A 20,190-nucleotide genomic window follows, 5' to 3' on the forward strand; every position below is an offset into this window, starting at 1 on the left:
CAATGTTATCTTTATACTTTTGCCTTTACTACTTTGTTTCTACTTGTTCATATTATCCTGATTGGCCAGTGCTATTAAATTCCTTGGGATGACAAAGTTTGTGTTCAATTACTCTTGTATGGAATTGTAAATGGAGGGGAGGAAAGGAAGATAAACTGACCAGGTTTCAGAATGAAAGGGGCAGGAACCTCTTGGCCAAATAACCACAGTGTTAGGATGTTTGAGATTGCCCTGAACTAGGCACCTTCTGCACGCAGTCGGTGGAACAGGCGACTGGGTTAGGAGTTAGACCGAGTGCAAGAGCAATTAGCTCTCTTGCTAATGAAAGTACTATTAGTTGGTGAAATGTAGGCACAATCTTAAACAAACCTTCAGAGGCTTATTCTAAAGCTTAGGATAGTAAACTTAAACACATGTAGCTTGGGTAGCTGCTGTGGGCTGATGTTAGCTGTGACTTGCACTCCCACACAAACACAACTAGTAGCAACTGTGGGGGGAAGCTGGTTAGCTCCTCCTGGGGACTGAGAGGAGGGCTTTGACAAGCTGCACTCGAAGGCTCTCACTTGAGTTACGGTGTGGTGGCGGCAGCCCTGTGCGGGCCCTGAGTCCCCTCTGTGTCTGGAGGGGTGGTGGCTGGACCAGTTGCGGAGCTGCTCCCTTTGCAGGGCTGCCCAGCAGCTCTCACATGGTTGTGCTGTGCAGGAGCCTTCTGGCAGGTTTCCACTTAACCACCTTGGTGCAATGGAAGAGCCAAGTGCTACACACATTCCTGTCCTCTGTTTCTCCTGGAGGGCAACTGGTGGACTTAAATCATCAATACCAACAAAGAATGGGGAAGACTATTAGGAGGGACTCCCTTATTTGTTAAAGAAATGGCTGAGGGGAGGCAGACCCCCTTGCAAGAACAAAGGGTACAGATGGTGCTGGCAGTGCTCCTGCTCTTGGAGAAGGTCTGCTTGCTTGGCCTTTTGGCTGCAGAATCCCTTTGCTGGGTGCAGCAGTGTGGGAGGGCTTGGGCTCAACAGTGATGTGAACAGCTAGCATAGGCCTCAAGGATACTGGCATGTTGATCTTGGATAAACTTGCCACAGGCCACAAGAAGGAGCTTCAGAGCTTCTGCAGCAGCACCCATCACCCACTGTGCTCTTCAGAGTAACACTGTTAGGGCCATGGCCCATGGCATGACTTGCATTCCTGCTTGCACAGGGGGAGCTCCCAAGCAGCGCACTGCCACAGCATGGTGCTTTTGTGGGTGTGCTTTTTTTTTTTTTTTTTTAATGTCTTTGAAATTGTGTCTGTAGGATCTTACCGTTCCTGGTGAACTATGGGAGCTACATGAGTGAGGGACTTCTAAAATGTAATCCATGTAATGTAGCTTTTCATCCCAGAAGTGTGAATACAACAGTGGAAGCCAACCCCACTTTAATAGCAGTCTGTGAGTTGTAGGCTATGGACTGCATCAGTTGAGCTTTGCTTAGGATTTGTCTTCACAGACCTCAAATGGTGGCTGTGGGTGTGCGCTGAAGGGGGTTTTGTGTGTTTTTTTTTTTTTTTTTTTCCTCCGTATGTCCCTCCACCCCATCTTGAGCACTGAACACGTACACACAAAGACAGAGCAGTTCCAAGCATCTGAAATCTAAGAACATGGTAAGTTAATACGCAGAGATCTCTCTCTGACCAGGAGTAGTATAGGCGTTAGAGGACAAATGCTCTAGTGGCAACAAATTTATGCTTTCCTCTTTTTCACTTGAACTTCTGGTAGAGGTGGTATAGAGCTTCCAGAAGTGCTTACAATCCTGCTAAACTTAAAGTTGAACTGAATTTTAAAATGCAGGAAAGCATAGGGAGTTGGTTATCTATGATGAAATATCAGGGATGGTTTTCATTATTTAGTTTTTCTATTCTAGGCTGAGAATTTTTCTTGCAAGGTGAGAACATCTTTTATAATGATTTACAATAGGTGGTAGTAAAGAAGCGTGCATATATATATATATATATAATATATATATATATAGTCCTTTTAATGAAGGAGAGACTTACTAATTACTGACCAAGTAGGAAAAAAATGTTTTACAAATGCTATTCTTAACTAAGCAATCCCTTTTTGTCTATTTAACAGACTTGTCAATTGTTAAATCTTTTCAAGTGACTCTTTTCAAGTCACTGAAAGATTCAGCAGTTCTTTAGTCAGCTGTATGATAACATTTAATTATGCTTCCCAGATTGAAGTAGTAGATTCATGTAATGATGCCAAAAAGGAATATTCATCCTCTTAGAGAGCCTATCAACTTGAAATTGTATTTTCAAAACTCAATTTAGTGTGTTCCTGATTGCAAGGAAGATTAATGTTTCTTAAAATACTTTATTGCTGCTTTGTGGAAACAACTGCTGAAAGCAAGTGTTTGATATACGAGAAACTGTCACTGAACATAAAACTTCAGTTCATGAAACCTGTACTGAGCTTGCACTTGGGCTTTCTGGGTTCTTGCTTCATATGAGCATGCAGGGTGCCTTTAACAGAATTGGAAAAATGGAATGGGCAAGGGCCTAAAGCAATTTTCTTGAGCTAGGAAGGAAGCTTTAGGACTCACTGTTTTTACTGTACAGGCTGTCAAAGGTCCTCAAGGATGTGGGTATTTTTTAAATCACCTCTGAAGTCAAAACACCTGCTTTGCATGATTTGGGATGGTGTCTATGGAGTTAGAAAGTAGTTTTTCAGTAGCTGCTGAAGGTAGAGGTAGCCTGGAGCTCCTGGTGCCGCTGCCAGCTGCTGTAGGGATGCTGAGTGAATTTCCTTGCTTCAGTGACAACCCAATGCTGCTTTAGCATTCAGGGTCCTGTGGCTGCAGTGAGGCCCTTTAGCCCAGAGCTCACGTTGTTCTGCTGGCTCGGTGGGAAGGAAGGGTTGGTGTTCGCAGACCCTGCCTTTCTGTTTGCCTTTACAAAGCCCTGCTCCTGACGCTTCCCTTTCTCAGTTGTTCTGGTCTTCAGGAGAGTCAGATTTCTCTCCTTCCTTGTGCTTCATTAGCACCTTCCTTGTAGCAGCTTCAGGCAGGAGCCTGGGTGACCCATTCCCACACAACTGCATCGTAGCTGGGGGTGGCAGGGCCTGGATTCCTTTCCCATATGTTATTTATACACAGTACATATTGTGCAATATATAGCAGACACTGTAGACTGAGCCTGCTTTTTTGTAAATCTGCCTTCTATCACCTTGCTGAGAGGAGAGTCAGCCTTGCCCTCTGCTTCCTCTAGATTGTGCAAGTTCTGCAAACACTGCAGCCAGCCCTGGGACACTCACATAGGAAGAGACTGGGACTGGCTAACAGATTCCTGGTTGTTTCCCAGAGACTGAGTGGGCTTAAACTGTACGTTGATGAAATTATCCAGGGTGTTCAAAGCAGACAACTATTAGGGAGATGCACACTGAAGTATCAAAAGCATGGTTCTTACTACTGTACTATAAACTTTTTATTTCTGCTATTTTTTTAAATATAGTCCCATTCTCACACTTCAGCCACACTGCAATTCATTTCTGTTACATTCATGTCTAAGCCAGTGGGTAGCTAATCAGACCAAACACAACCAAGAAACCTTAGACTGGCTATCAAGTCTGTCTTTAATAGCAAGACAAGGTCATGGAACAGCCATGCAGTACAGGACAGCAGCAGCTCTGCCACCTTCTTGTGAAGAAGCATGTGCAACACGGTGGGTTTATCACAGTCTTTACCCAAACGAGGGTGGCTCTGCTTACGTTGTTATGACGACTTTGATTTTCCACTGGGCATAGGCTCCAAAGGGCCCTGCAAGGTTAACTGCCTCCTCCTGTGCTGGCCAAGGCCCTGTAAGGCAGCAGCTCCCAGGGCGGTGCGCCGGCCACCTGCAGGCATCCTTACATTGCATCTTCTCAGTGTATGTTCAAAGGGAAAGTACTACGAGTGCAACTAGTACTTGTGCCCTTGCCAGGAGGAATTAGGTAGATTAACATGAAGTGTTTCAGCAGAGAAACATTCTAGAAAGACAGTAAGTTTATTCATGCATCTGCAGATGGTCTTCTATGTTTCTGGAACCAAGGTCATAGGCTGAAAAAAGTGATCCTTGTAATTGGCTGCTTTAAATAGCATCCTTTTCAGATGGCTTTTGTCTTTCTCTTTTCTACCAAGTTCTTCAAGAAGAATTCACCTAATTAAGAGGCAAAGAAGCACCAAAAGCGTTTAAGTATTTCAAAGCCCTACATTCTTACTATTGTATTCTACAATGCAACTGTCCTTACCAGCATTCTGTGGCAATTCAATTCTGTACAATACTTCCCCTATACAGATATAAAAATGAAAACCTGCTAACCAAACACCCCTTTCATTCTCAAAGACCATGTTTTTCCTTGACTTCACTTATGTCCAAGGGTATGAAATCACTCCAACAATCAAAGATGAATTACTTCCTCAAATAAGAATTAATTTTCAATTGAATTATCAGCACCTTGTTGTGAAAGCTGCTATGAACGTTGCTTAAGCTGACTTTAAAGTAGTCTGAAAAGTAAGGTATCCCAGCTATGTCTCTTCTGTTCTCTTTTTAGAAAAAAAAAACAGGATAGTAGACCTACAACACAACAGTCCCCTTAAGATCATGTGTTATTTAACATAGTGCTTTGTTAGAAAAAGCACTGCCATAACTATCTAATTATTTCTGTGGCACTACAAATAAATTCTTTCTAAAGCAACAAGAATATACCACAAAAAAGGGCCACTCCTAAACCCTGCAGGCTTCAAGAGGCAGGATGGCAGTAAATGAAAAATTTGCAAATCATGTTTCTTTTATGTGAATCCTGCCTCAAGCAATAAGTACAGTATAAACCACATTGGGCAAAAATGCACCTAAGTAGCACAGTAATCACACACATACCAGCTACTGCCCTACTCATGCATGGAGGTGACCTCCAGAAGACAGTATGTATCAATAAAATATAAACCAAAGGACTCCACCCTGCCCTTGAGCTAAGGTGAACTCTGTTACATATTACTTCACAGCTGTTAACTTTACTTAGGATATAAAATTTTATTATACAATCTAATGCACGTCAGCAATTTACCTGCTTTGTAAGAGGAGCGCACCAAAGGCCCACTAGCTGTGTAATAGAATCCAAGATCATTTCCTACTTTCTCCCAGTACTTGAATTTTTCAGGAGTTATATATTCTTCAACCTGAGTGAAAAGAATTAATTATGATCAGGTAATAATGCAAGGGAAGTGGATGCAGAGAGAATGTTAGCAGAGAATAATTATTTCATAAGTTCAAAATTTTACACTCTAAAACTCGCAGCAAAGCGATACAAGTGCCATTTCTCTCTGCTTTGTACCAGAAGCATGCCTTTAATCTGCTTTTCAAAGCTAGCTATCAGAAAAAGTTCAGAATGTAGGAACTGGTCGTTGCCTCATCATTTCCTTCACTCTATTTTTGACTGGTCATTTTGAGCAAACCCTTAGTCCAAGTTAGTTAAAAACACCACAGCCTATGAACCTTTTCAACCTTTGTATCTCAGGGAAGCAGAATAAGAGGACAGAGATTCAAACACTTCTAGACTGACTGCGGAACAAGAAAACCTAGAAAGCTGGTAATTTTCACAGGTGAAGTGACATCACTAAAGAAGAGCCTACGAGATGGGGAAGGTGAAATGGCATGAGCCACTACATTTACACTGGAACCGTTTGCCAGATCAGGCCTTGGCTCTGACCGCCTCCCCAGCTAGTAGCAAGCAGCAGTGAGAAGCCTGCAGAAGGCAGCAGAGACAGAGATGTGGTCACTTTTAGCAGAGAGCCCATCGGGTAGGATGGACAAGGAACCATTTCCCAGCATCTGCTGCTATGGCAGGGAGGCAAATTAAACCCCCTTTTTAAAAAGGGGAAGCACTGCTGCAGCAAGGCAGAGGCCATACTGCTGCTGGTACACTGCGGGCACCCTTACCTTTAGGTGACGCTTTGTTGGCTGCATGTATTGTCCTAGGGTCAAGCAGTCTACACCGGCCTCACGCAACACTAAAAGCAAAATTTCTTGTTAGTGGCAAAAGAATCACAAGGGATTGTCAGCACCTGAAAAACATCCTGCTTGCATTGCAAGCTTGAACAGAGGTCGCTCGTGGCATGCTGGAGAGGTTAGTTACATTGTGCTCTCTGATAAAGAAAACCTGTCATCTCCAGCAGTGGCAGGTAAATTAGCAGTGAGCTCCGCACTGCTGCAAGGAGACTCAGCGATGCCCGAGCTGCCTAGTTTAAAGCTGTGCCGTGCACTGCACTGCGGTCGCCTGTCTCACTGCGCAGATGACGAGCTCTGCCTTTTCATTTCATTGCTTTTTACTCTATCTTTAGGTCAGAGCCTTCACTTGATAAAATGTGTACATATGCACAAACCTTTGGGGCTTTTCCACTCTTTCAAGTCTTGATGCTGTTACGTGCACAATTCTTAAGAGCTAAAAATCCACGCAGAATTGCCAGCACATTTGGACACTTACTTAATTTTTGTACCTGCTGCACTTGTAAGCTGCGTCCCCTAGAATTTGAATATACACTAGAATCAGTCTACAGAAAATGAGTTAAGTTAAAGCCTACTTATGGAGGGAAAGCTGACCTGATACTCAGCCAACCTGAATAATCATGTTCACTGGAGCTAATGGGGTATTCTCAGCAAAGGGGGCAGGGGGAGGGACGGACACTGAAGAATCAGTTTGCATGAGTTTCTCCCTACATTCTAGCCACTGGGGCTGGTTGCCCCAAAATAAAATAGGAAAAAAAGCAAATAAAGACATAGTCTTTTTACTGAATATGGTTGGTAAAGTGTTGGCTGCAAGCACATTTGCAAAAGCAGTCTGAAAGCAAACAGCACCAAATCTGAACTTTCATGCTGTCAAGGCCAGGAAATGCCAGGCAGGCAGTGTGGAGAGTCAAGAAGGGTTAATTTCACTGCCCCAGTTGTAGGGTAGCTACCGAAAAACTACACTGTGCCAGTGCACTCTACCTAAAGGCTTATCTACACAGAATAAAGCACCTGGAAGACCTTCTTTCAACTGAATTTGGCAGGGGAAAAAAAAAAAGGGGGGTATTTTTAAAATTTTTTGTGGAAGTCCTTTCCATTCATTTAGCACTGGAAACTTTTTTCTCTCTCAAAAAAAAAAAGAAAAAAAAAGAAAAAAAAAACCATCACCAAACAAACAAAAGACCCACAAGAACCTTCCACAGCTCCAAGGAAAAGCACTTTTTTTTTTTTTTTTTTTTTTTTACAGCCGTGCAGGCAAGCCAAAGAATTATTTTTTCAGACACTGTGGTCTGCCACCTCTAAAAAGAAACACAGAATAAGGTGACGGTTTTGCAAACCCATTATTTGAGTATTGCAAAATTATGAATATTAGAAAGGTCACATGAAGATGGTCATAGCTCCCACCGCGATGGCACAGCGGCGGACAGCGCTTTAGGAGGCATTCCCAAACGTGCCAACACGCTCCCATGCCCACTTACGCTTCATGGCGGCGTGCAGCTGCTCGTCCGTCTCGCCCAGGCCCAGCATGATGGAGGTCTTGGAGACGAGCTCGGGCCGCAGCTCCTTGGCGTGCCGCAGGACGCGCAGCGACTGCTCGAAGCTGGCGCGGGGGTCGCGCACCCTCCTGGGACGGCAGGGCCGCAACATGGCGGCGCACGCGCCATGAGCGGCGCCCTCTGCCGGCGGCGGCGCGCGGGGCACGCTGGGAGCGCCCGCCGCCGCCCCGCCATTTCGCGGCTCGCGCCGGCGGCGGCTCCGCCCGCGCCCTCCCGCCCCGCCGCGCCCCTCCGCGCGGCCTCCCCGCGCCTGGTGTCTTCCCAACGCACCGCGACCCGCCGCGAGCGTCTCCCGTGGCAATGGCCGGGGGGAGGGAAATGGGTCTAATAAGGTTCCCGGGCTGCTCTGCAATCGAGCCCGTCGTTTGCCTAAACCTCCCTTCCGCACATGTGTCAGCCCCAGACCTTTGAGCAGGTTTCCAAGAGCTCCCTGCTCAGTCCTGAACTCTGCCCTGCGGCAGCGTTAAAAGGAGCCAGCAGCATTTTATAGCTGCGCCTGCAATGCAGAAAAATCTGTGTTTTCCTCATGGCAAAGCAGTTGCTGAAGAGGTCACATTGCAATTGGAGAAACTCACTTGCTAAGACTGTCACGGACATAGATTTTAAAGTGTACAGTATTTTGTTAAGCAAGTGAATTTTCATCCAAAAGACAATCCGACTTGAAGTCTATTTCTCAAGCAAACTACCTTACAAAGTGGTCCAAAGTATTCTCTATTAGAATATATGCTTTTTCTCCCCTTAAGTCTTTGATTTGAAAAGCACATATAAAAAAATCAAGATGAATAGGGCTGGAGCATTTTTTCCCCAATTAGTGAGCTATTTGGTTGTAACATACGGAAGAATTATTGATATTATAGTACCATCAACACTAGATAGGAGAGGAATTTAGGGGCCTGGGAGCTAAAGCCTTAGCGAGGATTTAAGTAAATAGCTCTGACAATTCCTTTCTCAAAATTCCTTAAAAAAAAAAAACTCGTATTTATAGATTGCCTTCTACATATTATCTTTGCTTACCTCTGTAATTCTGGAACAGTTTCCACATTGTGGGCATATACATCTAGTCCTGACAATGCTACTTTCTCCACAGCTTTAAGGTCCCCTCGAAAATCAGGAGTTAGGCATTCTACTAGAATTTTAGGATTCCTGCAAAACAGAAACTGAAGCTGAAAACATCAGTGAGATTTGTATCTCTGCTGCTAAAATCAAGTATCACAAAATATTGCTCTGGAGTATCTATACTTAATCAAAGCTCAGTAAAAAATAAATGTAGCTTAATTGATGATGCTCATATATGCATAAAAGACTTATTTCTCCAAACGCTAATATTAGAATTTAAACAAAACATTATGGTATTTATTTCCTGATTTTACTGATGGGAACCAAAATGGGTAATTTAGATAATATTAAAACCATTCTTAGTCAAATAATCACATTTACTGTTTACATATATCTTTTCCTGTGCATCTTTCTGCAGGTTAATTTGACAAGTTTTTTTAACATGATTTTAGTATGATAGCTTCTGAAACAAAGCAGCAATCTACTGGGAGAGATTCTTGAGCAATACTGCAGCATGTTGCTAAGCCTGGTGTCCAACAGCCAGACTCCAGCTCGTAAGGGCACACGTATTTATCTGCACAGAAACCTTTCAATGTGAGGCTTAAAATTCAACACTAGATAAAGGCTCAAAGGAAGTTATGGGAATTAATTCTGCAGGTGAGACAAGCATGTTATCAGCAGGGCAGCAACATAGAGACTGAAGAAATGAGGAAAACGAGAAGGTACAATTAAAGATTCAGAAACAGCCGCTGTGAAAAAAAGTGCAAAGCATACTGACTGCTGCTGAAAGAAAAAATCAAACTTCCTTGTAAGCAGTGACACTGTTCCCTAAATCCACTGTGTCTGACTCCAATTTTTAAGAATAATATACCTCAAAACACCATGTGCTCACATGCTGCTAATCCAGATGCATGGTCAAACTTAGCTTAAATAAGCCTAGGCTAAATTGGATGGATGGATGCTAAAACATACCCAAATTTGAAATACTTTTGGGACCATTATACCAGAAGAATGAATAACAGCAAAAAAGGAGCATAAATAAGCAAAGGGTAGATGTCTGTACTCGCCTGGCACCTGGGCACATCCAGATAAAACTAGTTTTGGCCTGCACACAGTACCACATCCTGAAGTCTTAATACCAACTTTATAATATTAAAATGTACCTTTCCTTCAGATGAGAGACAGTCTTTGCAAAGTGCTCTGCTCCACCATCTGGCATATCTGGAAGCAATTAATTTATTCAATTAACTTCTTATTCAATAAACATATTTACTGAAAAGCCACAAAAAAACTCCAGTGTAAAATTCAAATCCAAACAAGCAGTACAATTTTTACTTAAAAGCTTAGACCCTAGTTTTATCTTGCCACAATCGCAAAAGTTCATAATAGTCTACCAAGCTGGATTCTGCACTCAGGCAGACTGTATTTAAAGTGGACTCTGAATTTATTTGTCCGTGCGAGTTCACTATCAGCCTGAACATGGAATTAATTTATCTATTTATGTTTTTGATTTGAGATAGTTCCATAAAAACAGAAGTAGATACAGTTAAGCCACTTTGTTGCTATTACAAAGTTACAGTTACAAGCCACTTTGAAGCTATTAGACTTTCAAAGGAAATATACCCGACAGTCTTTGCAACACAGTCTCTCTGACCTATACAGTGTTACCACAAAGGAGCCATTACAACTGCATGGAAACTCTTTTGTTAAGTGTAGCCTGTTCCAGGCCTACTTTGGGGACGGAAGTTCTATAGTGGCGTTACATAAGAAAAAGGGCCTTTTTCTTTCTTTTTTTTTTTCTGATCAAATTATAGAACATCATACATATGTATAAATATTGACAAAAACAGGTCATAAAATGCTCTTCTAGGCTATTCAATCACAAAATCAGTCCTGGCTTTACTAAAAGAACACAAGCTTCCAGGACTATCGAATAAAACACCTTTTTTTTTTTTTTTGAATAGTTCATAACAATTTCTCGTATATTTTAACAGACAGAGAATACTAAGAACAGGCATAACCTTCCCAAAGTTCCAGCACTGCTAACCCCTTTAAAATAGTGTATGTCACTAACCCTGTGTGTGCTGAGGCCCATAGCTCTCGTGGCTGCTCACCCCAGAAGACATCAGTAACAACATACTAACCGTCTCTGTCCACAGACGTCAACACAACATAATCCAAGCCCCATTCAGCTATAGCTTTGGCTGTATTGTAGGGCTCCTCGGCATCTAGTGGAGGTGGATTTTTTGCTGTCTTTACTGAACAAAATCTGCAACCTCTAGTGCATGTGTCACCCATCAGCTGAAATAAGAAAGACATTCCTACCTTTATATCTTACACATCACTATTGTTTGGCCAAGAAACAGCTAATTATGCTAAGTCTTACAGAAATGGAGGAAAAAATAAGGACACTGAATCACTGTATATTTCATTTAATAAACCTGAACAGCTACAGCAGAGATTGCTGCATATCCAAATACGCAGTGACAGAGCACTGGAACAGGCTGCCCAGAGAGGTTGTGGAGTCTCCTTCTCTGGAGATCTTCAAAACCCGCTTGGATGCAGTCCTGTGCCACGTGCTCTAGGTGACCCTGCGTGTGCAGGGGGGTTGGACTAGATGACCTCTAGAGCTCCCTTCCAACCTTAAGCATTCTATGATTCCATGCTTCCAGCTGCTCAGGCCTTTGCAGAACACGTCAGCAATGGTTAATGACTTACCATAATAGTAGCTGTAGCTGTAGCATATTCACCACCTCCCCAGCATTCTCCAATGTTGGGGCAACGAGCTTCCTCACAGACCTTAAGTTAAACAAACAAAACCCAGCTCGTTCTGTGATAAATGAGAAGATTAACAGACTTACCCATCATTACATTAAAAACTCAGTAATAGAGCTAGGAATAAAATCATTATTTCCTAGCACCTATTCTTCTATCATTCTTTTCCTCCACTTTACAACTTCAAACACTTCTCAGCCAAGTATCTGCCTTAATTAATTAGCACTGATTATCTGTCATTAACATTGTAAATAAAATTTAAAAGATGATAAAATATTCACAACAACTAGGATACATCAAGACATGATCTTTCCCTCCAAAGCAAAAAAACAAACAAACAAACAAACAAACACCTATGCACACCTGACACTTATTACCACCTGAGAGGTATATTTGACAAAACCCAAATGTTTCTAGCATTTCTTACCATGCAAAACATGTGCGTAATGCTGGAATCATATATATGGTTCTTTTAAAGACACCATAGATAGCATCTTCAAATACTGTAAGCAGTAGGCCCTAGTATTTAAATCACAGGTGGAAAAATAAAAAATTATGTACAGGTTTTATTCTTCATTCTCTCTATACATAAATTTCACCCCTGGAAAAAAAAGGTGTTCAGCACTAGGCCTGGTTCTTGGTTTTAGCTTTAACGATCTCATAAAATATGATGTCCAATTGTCCTCCACAAGGAAATAATTTCAAACCATTAAGAGAGAGCCTTGTTTCTACAAGAAAACATGGTTGGTTCTACACTTACTGTATGAAGATTTAAGCTTCTCAGGGTATTCTTTAATTTATTATAGTTCTTTCCCATAGGAATCTTTGTTTTCAGCCATGGTGGAAGTCGCAGCCTGAATAACATCAAGCAGACATAAGGATTAGTAAATTCTTTACGTGGTAAGCTTGCATTAATTTAATACAACCACTTTATCTTATGACAGATCCCAGTTATGAAAGATTGCTTGAAAATATCAGTGCTTCTCATAGTTTCAATTGACATCTTTCTTCTACATGTATTATCAAGCCACCATTCAAAATTAGGTGCTTGTTGTCATCATAAGGTTTAAAAATGTTTAATGTTGGTATTTACTAGTCCCTCAAAGGGGGTAGCAACAAGTAGCATTTTCAAATAGTGGCAGTATAAATTACAAAACTATCACAAAGTCTGATAAAATAATGAATAGAAACATATCCTGTTGTAACCACTTTTGTTTTATTGCATTAAAAACACTTTCCAAGACCCAAGCGGGCTATACTCACTCCGCAGCGCGGCCCTCACCTCTCCCCCTTCTGCCGCTTCAGGCTGCCGCCGTGCTCGGCCCACGCGTCCCTGCCGGGCACGCGCCCCGACACGAAGTCCTGCAGGCCCAGCCCGTCCTGCGGGAGCTCCCGCCTCCGCTGCGGCGGCGCGACGGCGGCTCCGGCCTCGGCCCCGGCGCCGCTGCTCGCGGGCCGCCCCGGCACCTGCAGCGGCCACAGGGGCACGCGCGGCCCTGTCCGCCCCGCCGCGGCCCCCAGCAGCAGCAGCCGCCGCCCCGCGCAGCAGCGGCCGCCCCGCGGCACCAGCGACATGGCGGCTCCGCGACCCGCCCGCTCCGCGCTCGGCTGCCCTCCCCTGCCCTGCTCCGGCTCCCCGCCCACTCTGCTCGCTCGCATCGACGCTCGGCTGCCCTCGCCTCCCGCGCGCGCGGTGACGCGGCGGGCGGGCTACAAGAGCGTGCTGACGCAGCACGCCGGCCCTTTGGTCGGAGCGCGGCGCGAGGTGAGGCGGCGGCCCGCGCCATCGGGCGCCATCCGGGCGCGGGGAGCGCCGGGGGCGCGCGGCTGCAGCCTCTGTAGTCTCTGCTCTGTGTCGCTTGCAGGATGAAGACCATCCTCAGCAACCAGACGGTCGACATCCCCGAGCAAGGTGCGCCCGCGGGGCTGGGGGTGGCGGGCGGGGCGGGCCGGGTGCCGGTCGCGGCCGTTTAACCGCCGCTGGTGGCGCCTTGCAGTGAGCGTGGCGCTGAAGGGCCGCACCGTCATCGTCAAGGGTCCGCGCGGGACCCTGCGCCGCGACTTCAATCACATCAATGTGGAGCTCTCGCTGCTGGGCAAGAAGCGCAAGAAGGTGAGTGCGGGCGGGCGGCCCGGGAAGCGCTGCTGGGGCGGCCGGGGGCGCGAACCACCCTGCTCTACTGCAGAGAGACTGCTCTTTCTTTGTCTGTCACTTTGTGGCTTGAAGGAAGCCGCCTTCAAGGAATATGGCAGCCTGTTGTGGCCTGGTGGGGTCAGGCACTGCGCAAGCCTGGCAGCAGTTACAGTGTTGGTTCAAAATGGTTGTGTGTGTTCCTGCACATTTGATTTGACAGTTATAGTTAATACTTGCTGATTGTCAGGTGCTGGATTGCTTGTTGTGTTGTATGTAAGCTGTGATGTTGAGCAGATAAAGTACTGTACACCTAATAATACTGTACACATAATAATAGTGCTGTATACTTAGTTTTGGGAATTGGGAAGTTATCTTGGGAGAGCAGAAGCTTTCTGAGGAAGTGGATAGCATTTGCTTGCAGCCTGAAAGACCTAAAAGGAAGGGTGAGGAGTAGTGGGACAAGTTCAGCCACTTCTTGAGAAGCCTTTTGGGCTAAGGGTGGCCTATGGTACAGGAGCTGTTCTTTTAGTCCTGTCTTTTATTAAGAAGAGTTAATGAGTTATAACCAGAGATTAATTTCAGAGCAGCATGTTCAGCATTTGGCCTATCTGGCACTATATTCTTTAGTGTAAGAATTTCAGAAGCTTGTTGCATTTAATAGCTACTATAGTCTCTTTCAGGATTCTCTTATCTTTTAAGAAGAGGAATTAAAAAGGTTAAGTTTACCTTTCATAGTTTTTGAAAGAAATGGAAAAGGCTTTGTGCTTTTGGTAGGGTGCTTGTTCATAAGTGACATGGTTTTCTCAGTCTTAGCTTGCCACAAAAAATATTAACCTTTCTAACTTTGAAATGTAGCTGAATGTTTTATTTTATTTGTATAGCTACGAGTTGACAAATGGTGGGGTAACAGAAAGGAGCTGGCAACAGTTCGCACAATTTGCAGCCATGTGCAGAACATGATAAAAGGTGTTACACTGGTAAGTATTTTTACCCTTAGATTTATTCAGTAAATTTCATGTTTTTGTTTTTTTTTCTTGTGCGTGTATGTGTACGCGTGTGTGTGTCCTGGATGCATTCTACTTATGGAATCTAATAATTTGCTTAACCCCAGGGCTTTCGTTACAAGATGAGGTCTGTGTACGCTCACTTCCCCATCAATGTAGTTATCCAGGATAACGGCTCCCTTGTGGAAATCCGAAACTTCCTGGGAGAGAAGTACATTCGCAGAGTGCGCATGAGACCTGGTGAGTGTCTGGCAACGTGCAGCCCTTGTTTTTAACAAGGGCCTTCAAGGCTGTTTGGGCACTGCCACTGATAGAGACAAACAGTAATGGATTTGTAAGGAGGTTTTTCTTCTTACTTTGAATTTACATAATCGTGATGGTACGTTCACCGTTGCTCAGATTTACAGTAAACACTTGGTACTTTATTTTCAGTAATGACAGTATGCTTGGTCTTGCAAGGGGTATAGGTGTTATTTTTGTTGTTGTTGGAGTCTTGTCAGTGTTGGTGGGATGTGGTCAGTTTGGGCCTTTTTTTTGTACAAATACTGTACATAGGCTGACCCTACATCAGCCTTTTAGTCTTTGTAGTGCTCTTGTAATTTTTTTTTTTTCTACTTGCCTGGGAGTGTGTATGAACTTCAGAATCTTTATTCTAACTGCTTTATTGTGCACCTTGTATATTTGTTAGAAACCTTGCTCTTACTCCAAGAGATTAGGAATTTGGACTTTTTTAAACCTCTAGGTAGAGAGGAAAAGCATGTACTTAAAAACACTGTTATCATAAGATTATATGGGGAGAACTCTCTCCATCATTTTTTGATAACTCTACTCCTGTGGGAGGTAGAAGTGAGCCAATCTTTTTTTAGGAAAGATGGTGTTTTAGAGTGGTTTAGGATGGAAGCTTTGGATTTGCATGTAGGCATTGGTAGATAACAGTGCAGGAGTTTTTATGGGGGCTTTGATTTTAGTGAAATACTTCAATGAAGTTTGGTTATTGTAATTGGTTCTTGTAAATTAGTCTATTCCTTGAAACAATTAACATATTCGGTGCTAGTTTTACCCGTTAAGGCAATATGTATTAAAACTTGAGCTTTGAAGACTGCCTTGGATTATTTTGCTTACAAGTGAAAATTTGCCTATACAAATTTTTGAATGTGTTAGTGTTTACTCCCTAGGAATATTTGAATATTTCCAGTGTTTCTTAAACGTGGTGCTTAGCATGTCAGGGGAGCGTGTTTTTTTTTTTTTTTTCTTTTTTTCTTTTTTCTCCCACTGATTTGGTGAATCCAAGGGGAGGATTCACTTTTGCCTTAGTAAACATAGGAATGAGGAAAACGGCACCACCTAGCTGACAAAGCCCTGCTGGCACAGTCTCAGATTTGCCAGTGGTGGTGATGAATGCTGTAATGTAGTAGTGTTTAAGTAGAAACATTAATTGATGTAAGTTATGGTGTGCCATGGAAATAAACTATGCTTCCTGTGCTGAAACTGTAGCAGAGAAGAACGCTGGAGGGAGTTTGGGGCACCATTTTGGATCCTAAATTTGGAGTCCACCAAATCATAGAAAAATTGCCTAGAATAATGCCATCTGGGTCCATAAATTAGGACAGTGCACAAATAGTGTTTTCTTAGTGCAACTTCAGTATTTTCCCAATGATGATGACTGTGTGTTTTCCTTTCTTAGGTGTTACCTGTGCAGTATCTCAAGCTCAGAAAGATGAACTCATCCTTGAAGGGAATGACATTGAATTGGTCTCCAATTCAGGTTGGTGATCTAGATTCTTGGGAGAGTTTAATGATGTGTGGTCTCTACTATCTGAAGATGTCAGTTTTGCGAAATGTGTATTGGTCTTTTTTTCTTCATCATGAGGTAAATGACAAGTCAGATGCATTTTACTTGCTGCTTTTTTCTAGCCAATATGGCTTGTCATGGTTTCTTTTTTAAATATACAGATGATTTTGTAAGTCCACAGAACCTATTTTCCAGTCAGTGTTTGAAGGTCTTTGTGCTGTAACACTTATCAATTTCTCAGTTGTGCAAGAGTGCAGTAATAGCTTGTCCCCTGGGCTGCCAGGACAGGTGCAGTGAAGTGTGTTCTGTTGTCATGAATTCTGACTGGATTCTGGGTTGGTAATCACCTCCCTGAGTGACAGTTTTTTGTCATTTGGAAACTTGGAGCTCATAGAATCATAGAATGCTTAGGGTTGGAAGGGACCTCTAGAGCTCATCTAGTCCAACCCCCCTGCACACGCAGGGTCACCTAGAGCATGTGGCACAGGACTGCGTCCAAGCAGGTTTGGAAGATCTCCAGAGAAGGAGACTCCACAACCTCTCTGGGCAGCCTGTTCCAGTGCTCTGTCACCCTCACTGTTAAGAAATTTTTCCTTAAGTTCCTGTGGAACTTTTGGTGCTTCAGTTTGTGGCCATTTCCTCTAGTCCTATCAGCGGCCAGTACCATCCTCCTCACTGCCTCCCTTGAGGTACTTATAGACACTGATCAGATCCCCTCTCAGCCTTCTCTTCTCCAGGCTGAACAGGCCCAGCTCCCTCAGCCTCTCCTCATAGGGCAGATGTTCCAGGCCCCTGATCATCCTTGTAGCCCTGCGCTGGACTCTCTCCAGCAGCTCCACATCCCTCTTGTACTGTGGAGCCCAGAACTGGACACAATACTCCAGATGTGGCCTCACCAGGGCTGAGTAGAGGGGCAGGATCACCTCCCTCGACCTGCTGGAGACGCTCTTCTTAATGCACCCCAGGATCCCATTGGCCTTCTTGGCCACGAGGGCACACTGCTGCCTCATGGTCAACTTGTCATCCACCATGACACCCAGGTCCCTCTCTGCAGAGCTGCTCTCCAGAAGGTCAGTCCCCAACCTGTACTGGTGCCTGGGGTTATTCCTCCCCAGGTGCAGAACCTTGCACTTGGCCTTGTTGAATTGCATGAGGTTTTTCACCACCCAGTTGTCCAGTCTGTCCCTCTGGATGGCAGTGCAGCCCTCTGGGGTATCGGCCACTCCTCCCAGTTTGGTATCATCAGCAAACTTGCTGAGGGAGCACTCTGTGCCTCCATCCAGGTCATTGATGAATACATTGAACAGGACTGGACCAAGGACTGACCCCTGGGGGACCCCTCTAGCTACAGGCCTCCAACTAGACTCTGCACCGCTGATCACCACTCTCACTCTGATCATGTTGATCACACTCACATACAGGCTAGAGGTAGTGATGGGCTTTTTGCTTTGTGTATTAACTGTTTTGCTTTCTCTGTAGCTGCCTTGATCCAGCAGGCCACTACAGTTAAGAACAAGGATATCAGGAAGTTCTTGGATGGTATCTATGTTTCTGAGAAGGGAACAGTGCAGCAGGCGGATGAGTGAAACTCAGCTAGGTTGGTATTATGTATATTGGCATCTTGGTGTTAATGTGCTGTGTTTGTGAGGCTCATGTGTTTCTTGAGCTGAAAGTCTGTGATTACAAGGAACCTGGGAACTGGGAGTCACAGGGATGTAAGGCCATGTGCCTGAGGAGCTCATGTAGTGGAAGGTTGTTTGACTTGAGGACCTGGAAAGATTTGTGTGCTCTAGTAAGGCTGTGGCCAAGCAGCTGGCCAGTATGTGTGTGCTTATGCTTTTGCAACTGTCTGTATGTCGTAAAACTTCATTTCTGTTGGCATTCTTGATCAGCAGCTTCACATCTTCTGCCAGCTTGGTTTTATGCTACTGTGTGACGGAACATCTAACCCTAGAAAAGGGGTCTGTTTTATGCTGTGGCTTCTAGTAGAAACAATAGTGGAGAATTTAAACTTGAGGTGAACGCACATGAATAGGTGATTTTGTGTGGTTTATGTGTAAATACTCATAAATGAAAGTCAATTTAACAATGACAGATATTTAATACTGCGTAGGACATTTATAATTAAGGCTGAGTATAGAGTTTTTAGATAACTTAAGAATTGTAACTGAATCTGATGCATTTCAGCCATATATGCCTCCATGGATGGTGCAAATTCCTCAAGGGATGAGACAGTTTGAGCTGAAATCAAGCATTTGCCTTCTGAACTGCAATTTGAAACACAGGGTCCAGATAATGAGTTAGATAATCTCATTTTGTGTGTCTTGCTTGTTTTGTTTTTGAACACCAGACAGGCTAATGGAAAAAATAGTGCTCTTAAGAGTCCTTCAAGAGAAGGAGGAAGGACTTTTTTCCCCTGTTAAAGAGCCTGGAGCCATTAAGCCAACTTGTCTGAATGATGCTCAGTTCTTTGTAAGCCCCTAAAAATATGTGCAGGTCTGTTCAGAAGTCCTAAGGAAATTGGATGTTTTTGTCTTGCATTAAAACTATCAGAAAAAGTAATTTAATATGTCCCATCAATTACATTTCACATTTGTAGTGCAAAACCCTTTTGATTTTTATTTAATTTTCTCTTTTTATTTACAGTATCCAGATCCTAAAACAAACCACCATGAATAAACCATCAGGACACCACCCTATCAGCAAGTAACTGGATCTGATGTAAAAATGGAACAAGATGAGAGATTTAATAAAATAAAACTTATTTCATATTTTGTTTTTTTCTTTAAAAAAAAAAGGTGATTGATATTAATCTTTCCAAGACTACTTTGTTTGACTTGGGAGAATTTCACAGGGTGATACAGTGTAGCATTGTTGCTATGCACACACTTATTACTGTGGGTATTCCTACCTGTGCAATATCTTTTTTTTTTTTTTTTTTTAATACTCTGAGAACTTCTGGTGTGAAGTCGATTTCCATAGGGAAATTGCAATTATAGAAACTGGAGTAGGTTATAAACTCAATCTGGGAGCAGTACAACTAAATCTGCAATATTGCATTTAAATTGGATAGAGAGATTGAGTAAGTCTGAAAACACAATGTTTTTGCCATGTTAGTGATGTAAGAAAACCAAAGGATTTGCTTCTGAATTTGGGTAGAGCCTATTGCTGAATTTCAATGATAGTGATATGTGTCATCTGGGAATTGTAATTCTGTGGGCTTTCTTGGTTGCTAGTCTTAATGTAGCAACAAATTGCTAGGGTTTTGTGCTGTTGCATGGTGTATTCAAACTGTGAGAGAGAAAAATAAGAGATGAGAATAATGCAAAAACATATTTGGCAGCAAATTCCTAAAGCTCCATATTGAGGAAAGATTCTGCATGTGCATCACACTCAGGATAGTCCTGAATCAGGTAACTGACTTGCTTTAATTTCCCACGGATGTGGGATACTAGTGTGCAATCCTGAAACAGTGAACTAACTTTATAAACTTGAAAGCTGTGTACAGCTTCCTTCCATTTTTAAGACGTGGTTCTCATGCCATTGAGATGGTAGCACTAAACTACTGTTAAAATCAACGTGGAATTAGAGATGAGTATCTTGTTACAGCTGCATTTCAGTTTCCACACAATAAATTTGACTCCCCAGTTGCCTTGGGTAATAACCAGTCAGTGTCCTTGGGTCTTGAAGAGGTATGTGCATCTCTAACGCACGTATGGCTTGCTGCACTAGTAGAACCTCGGCCAGAGTCACCAATCGATTCACTAGGACTTAAATTTAATGAAGCGTCTTCAATGCTAACATACACTGAATCGTAATGAAGAAATACTGCCATGCACTTAGGAA

General features: G+C 43.4%; 2 protein-coding genes across 2 annotated transcripts; one reads left to right on the forward strand and one right to left on the reverse strand.

The window, feature by feature from the left end:
- Positions 1-4,123: 4,123 nt before the first annotated feature.
- Positions 4,124-13,201, reverse strand: LIAS (lipoic acid synthetase). Its single transcript, XM_088524797.1, has 11 exons — positions 13,004-13,201; positions 12,697-12,881; positions 12,175-12,268; positions 11,358-11,438; positions 10,784-10,940; positions 9,803-9,860; positions 8,598-8,726; positions 7,506-7,651; positions 5,962-6,032; positions 5,090-5,201; positions 4,124-4,182 (listed from the first exon to the last, which is right to left on the reverse strand). Exons 1-11 carry the CDS (start codon positions 13,199-13,201, stop codon positions 4,130-4,132), a joined length of 1,284 nt encoding a protein of 427 aa, XP_088380923.1. The 3' UTR covers positions 4,124-4,129.
- Positions 13,202-13,242: 41 nt separating this feature from the next.
- RPL9 (ribosomal protein L9) lies at positions 13,243-17,938 on the forward strand. Its single transcript, XM_088524776.1, has 6 exons — positions 13,243-13,326; positions 13,412-13,527; positions 14,430-14,525; positions 14,660-14,792; positions 16,237-16,317; positions 17,824-17,938. The coding sequence occupies exons 1-6, from the start codon at positions 13,281-13,283 to the stop codon at positions 17,928-17,930; spliced, it is 579 nt and encodes a 192-aa protein (XP_088380902.1). The 5' UTR covers positions 13,243-13,280; the 3' UTR covers positions 17,931-17,938.
- The last annotated feature ends 2,252 nt before the right edge of the window (positions 17,939-20,190 follow it).

Source organism: Tinamus guttatus, unplaced genomic scaffold (genome assembly GCF_059628265.1).
Source record: "Tinamus guttatus ecotype Peru unplaced genomic scaffold, ASM5962826v1 Tinamus_guttatus_pri_ptg000213l, whole genome shotgun sequence".
In the NCBI taxonomy this organism is placed as follows: Eukaryota; Metazoa; Chordata; class Aves; order Tinamiformes; family Tinamidae; genus Tinamus; species Tinamus guttatus.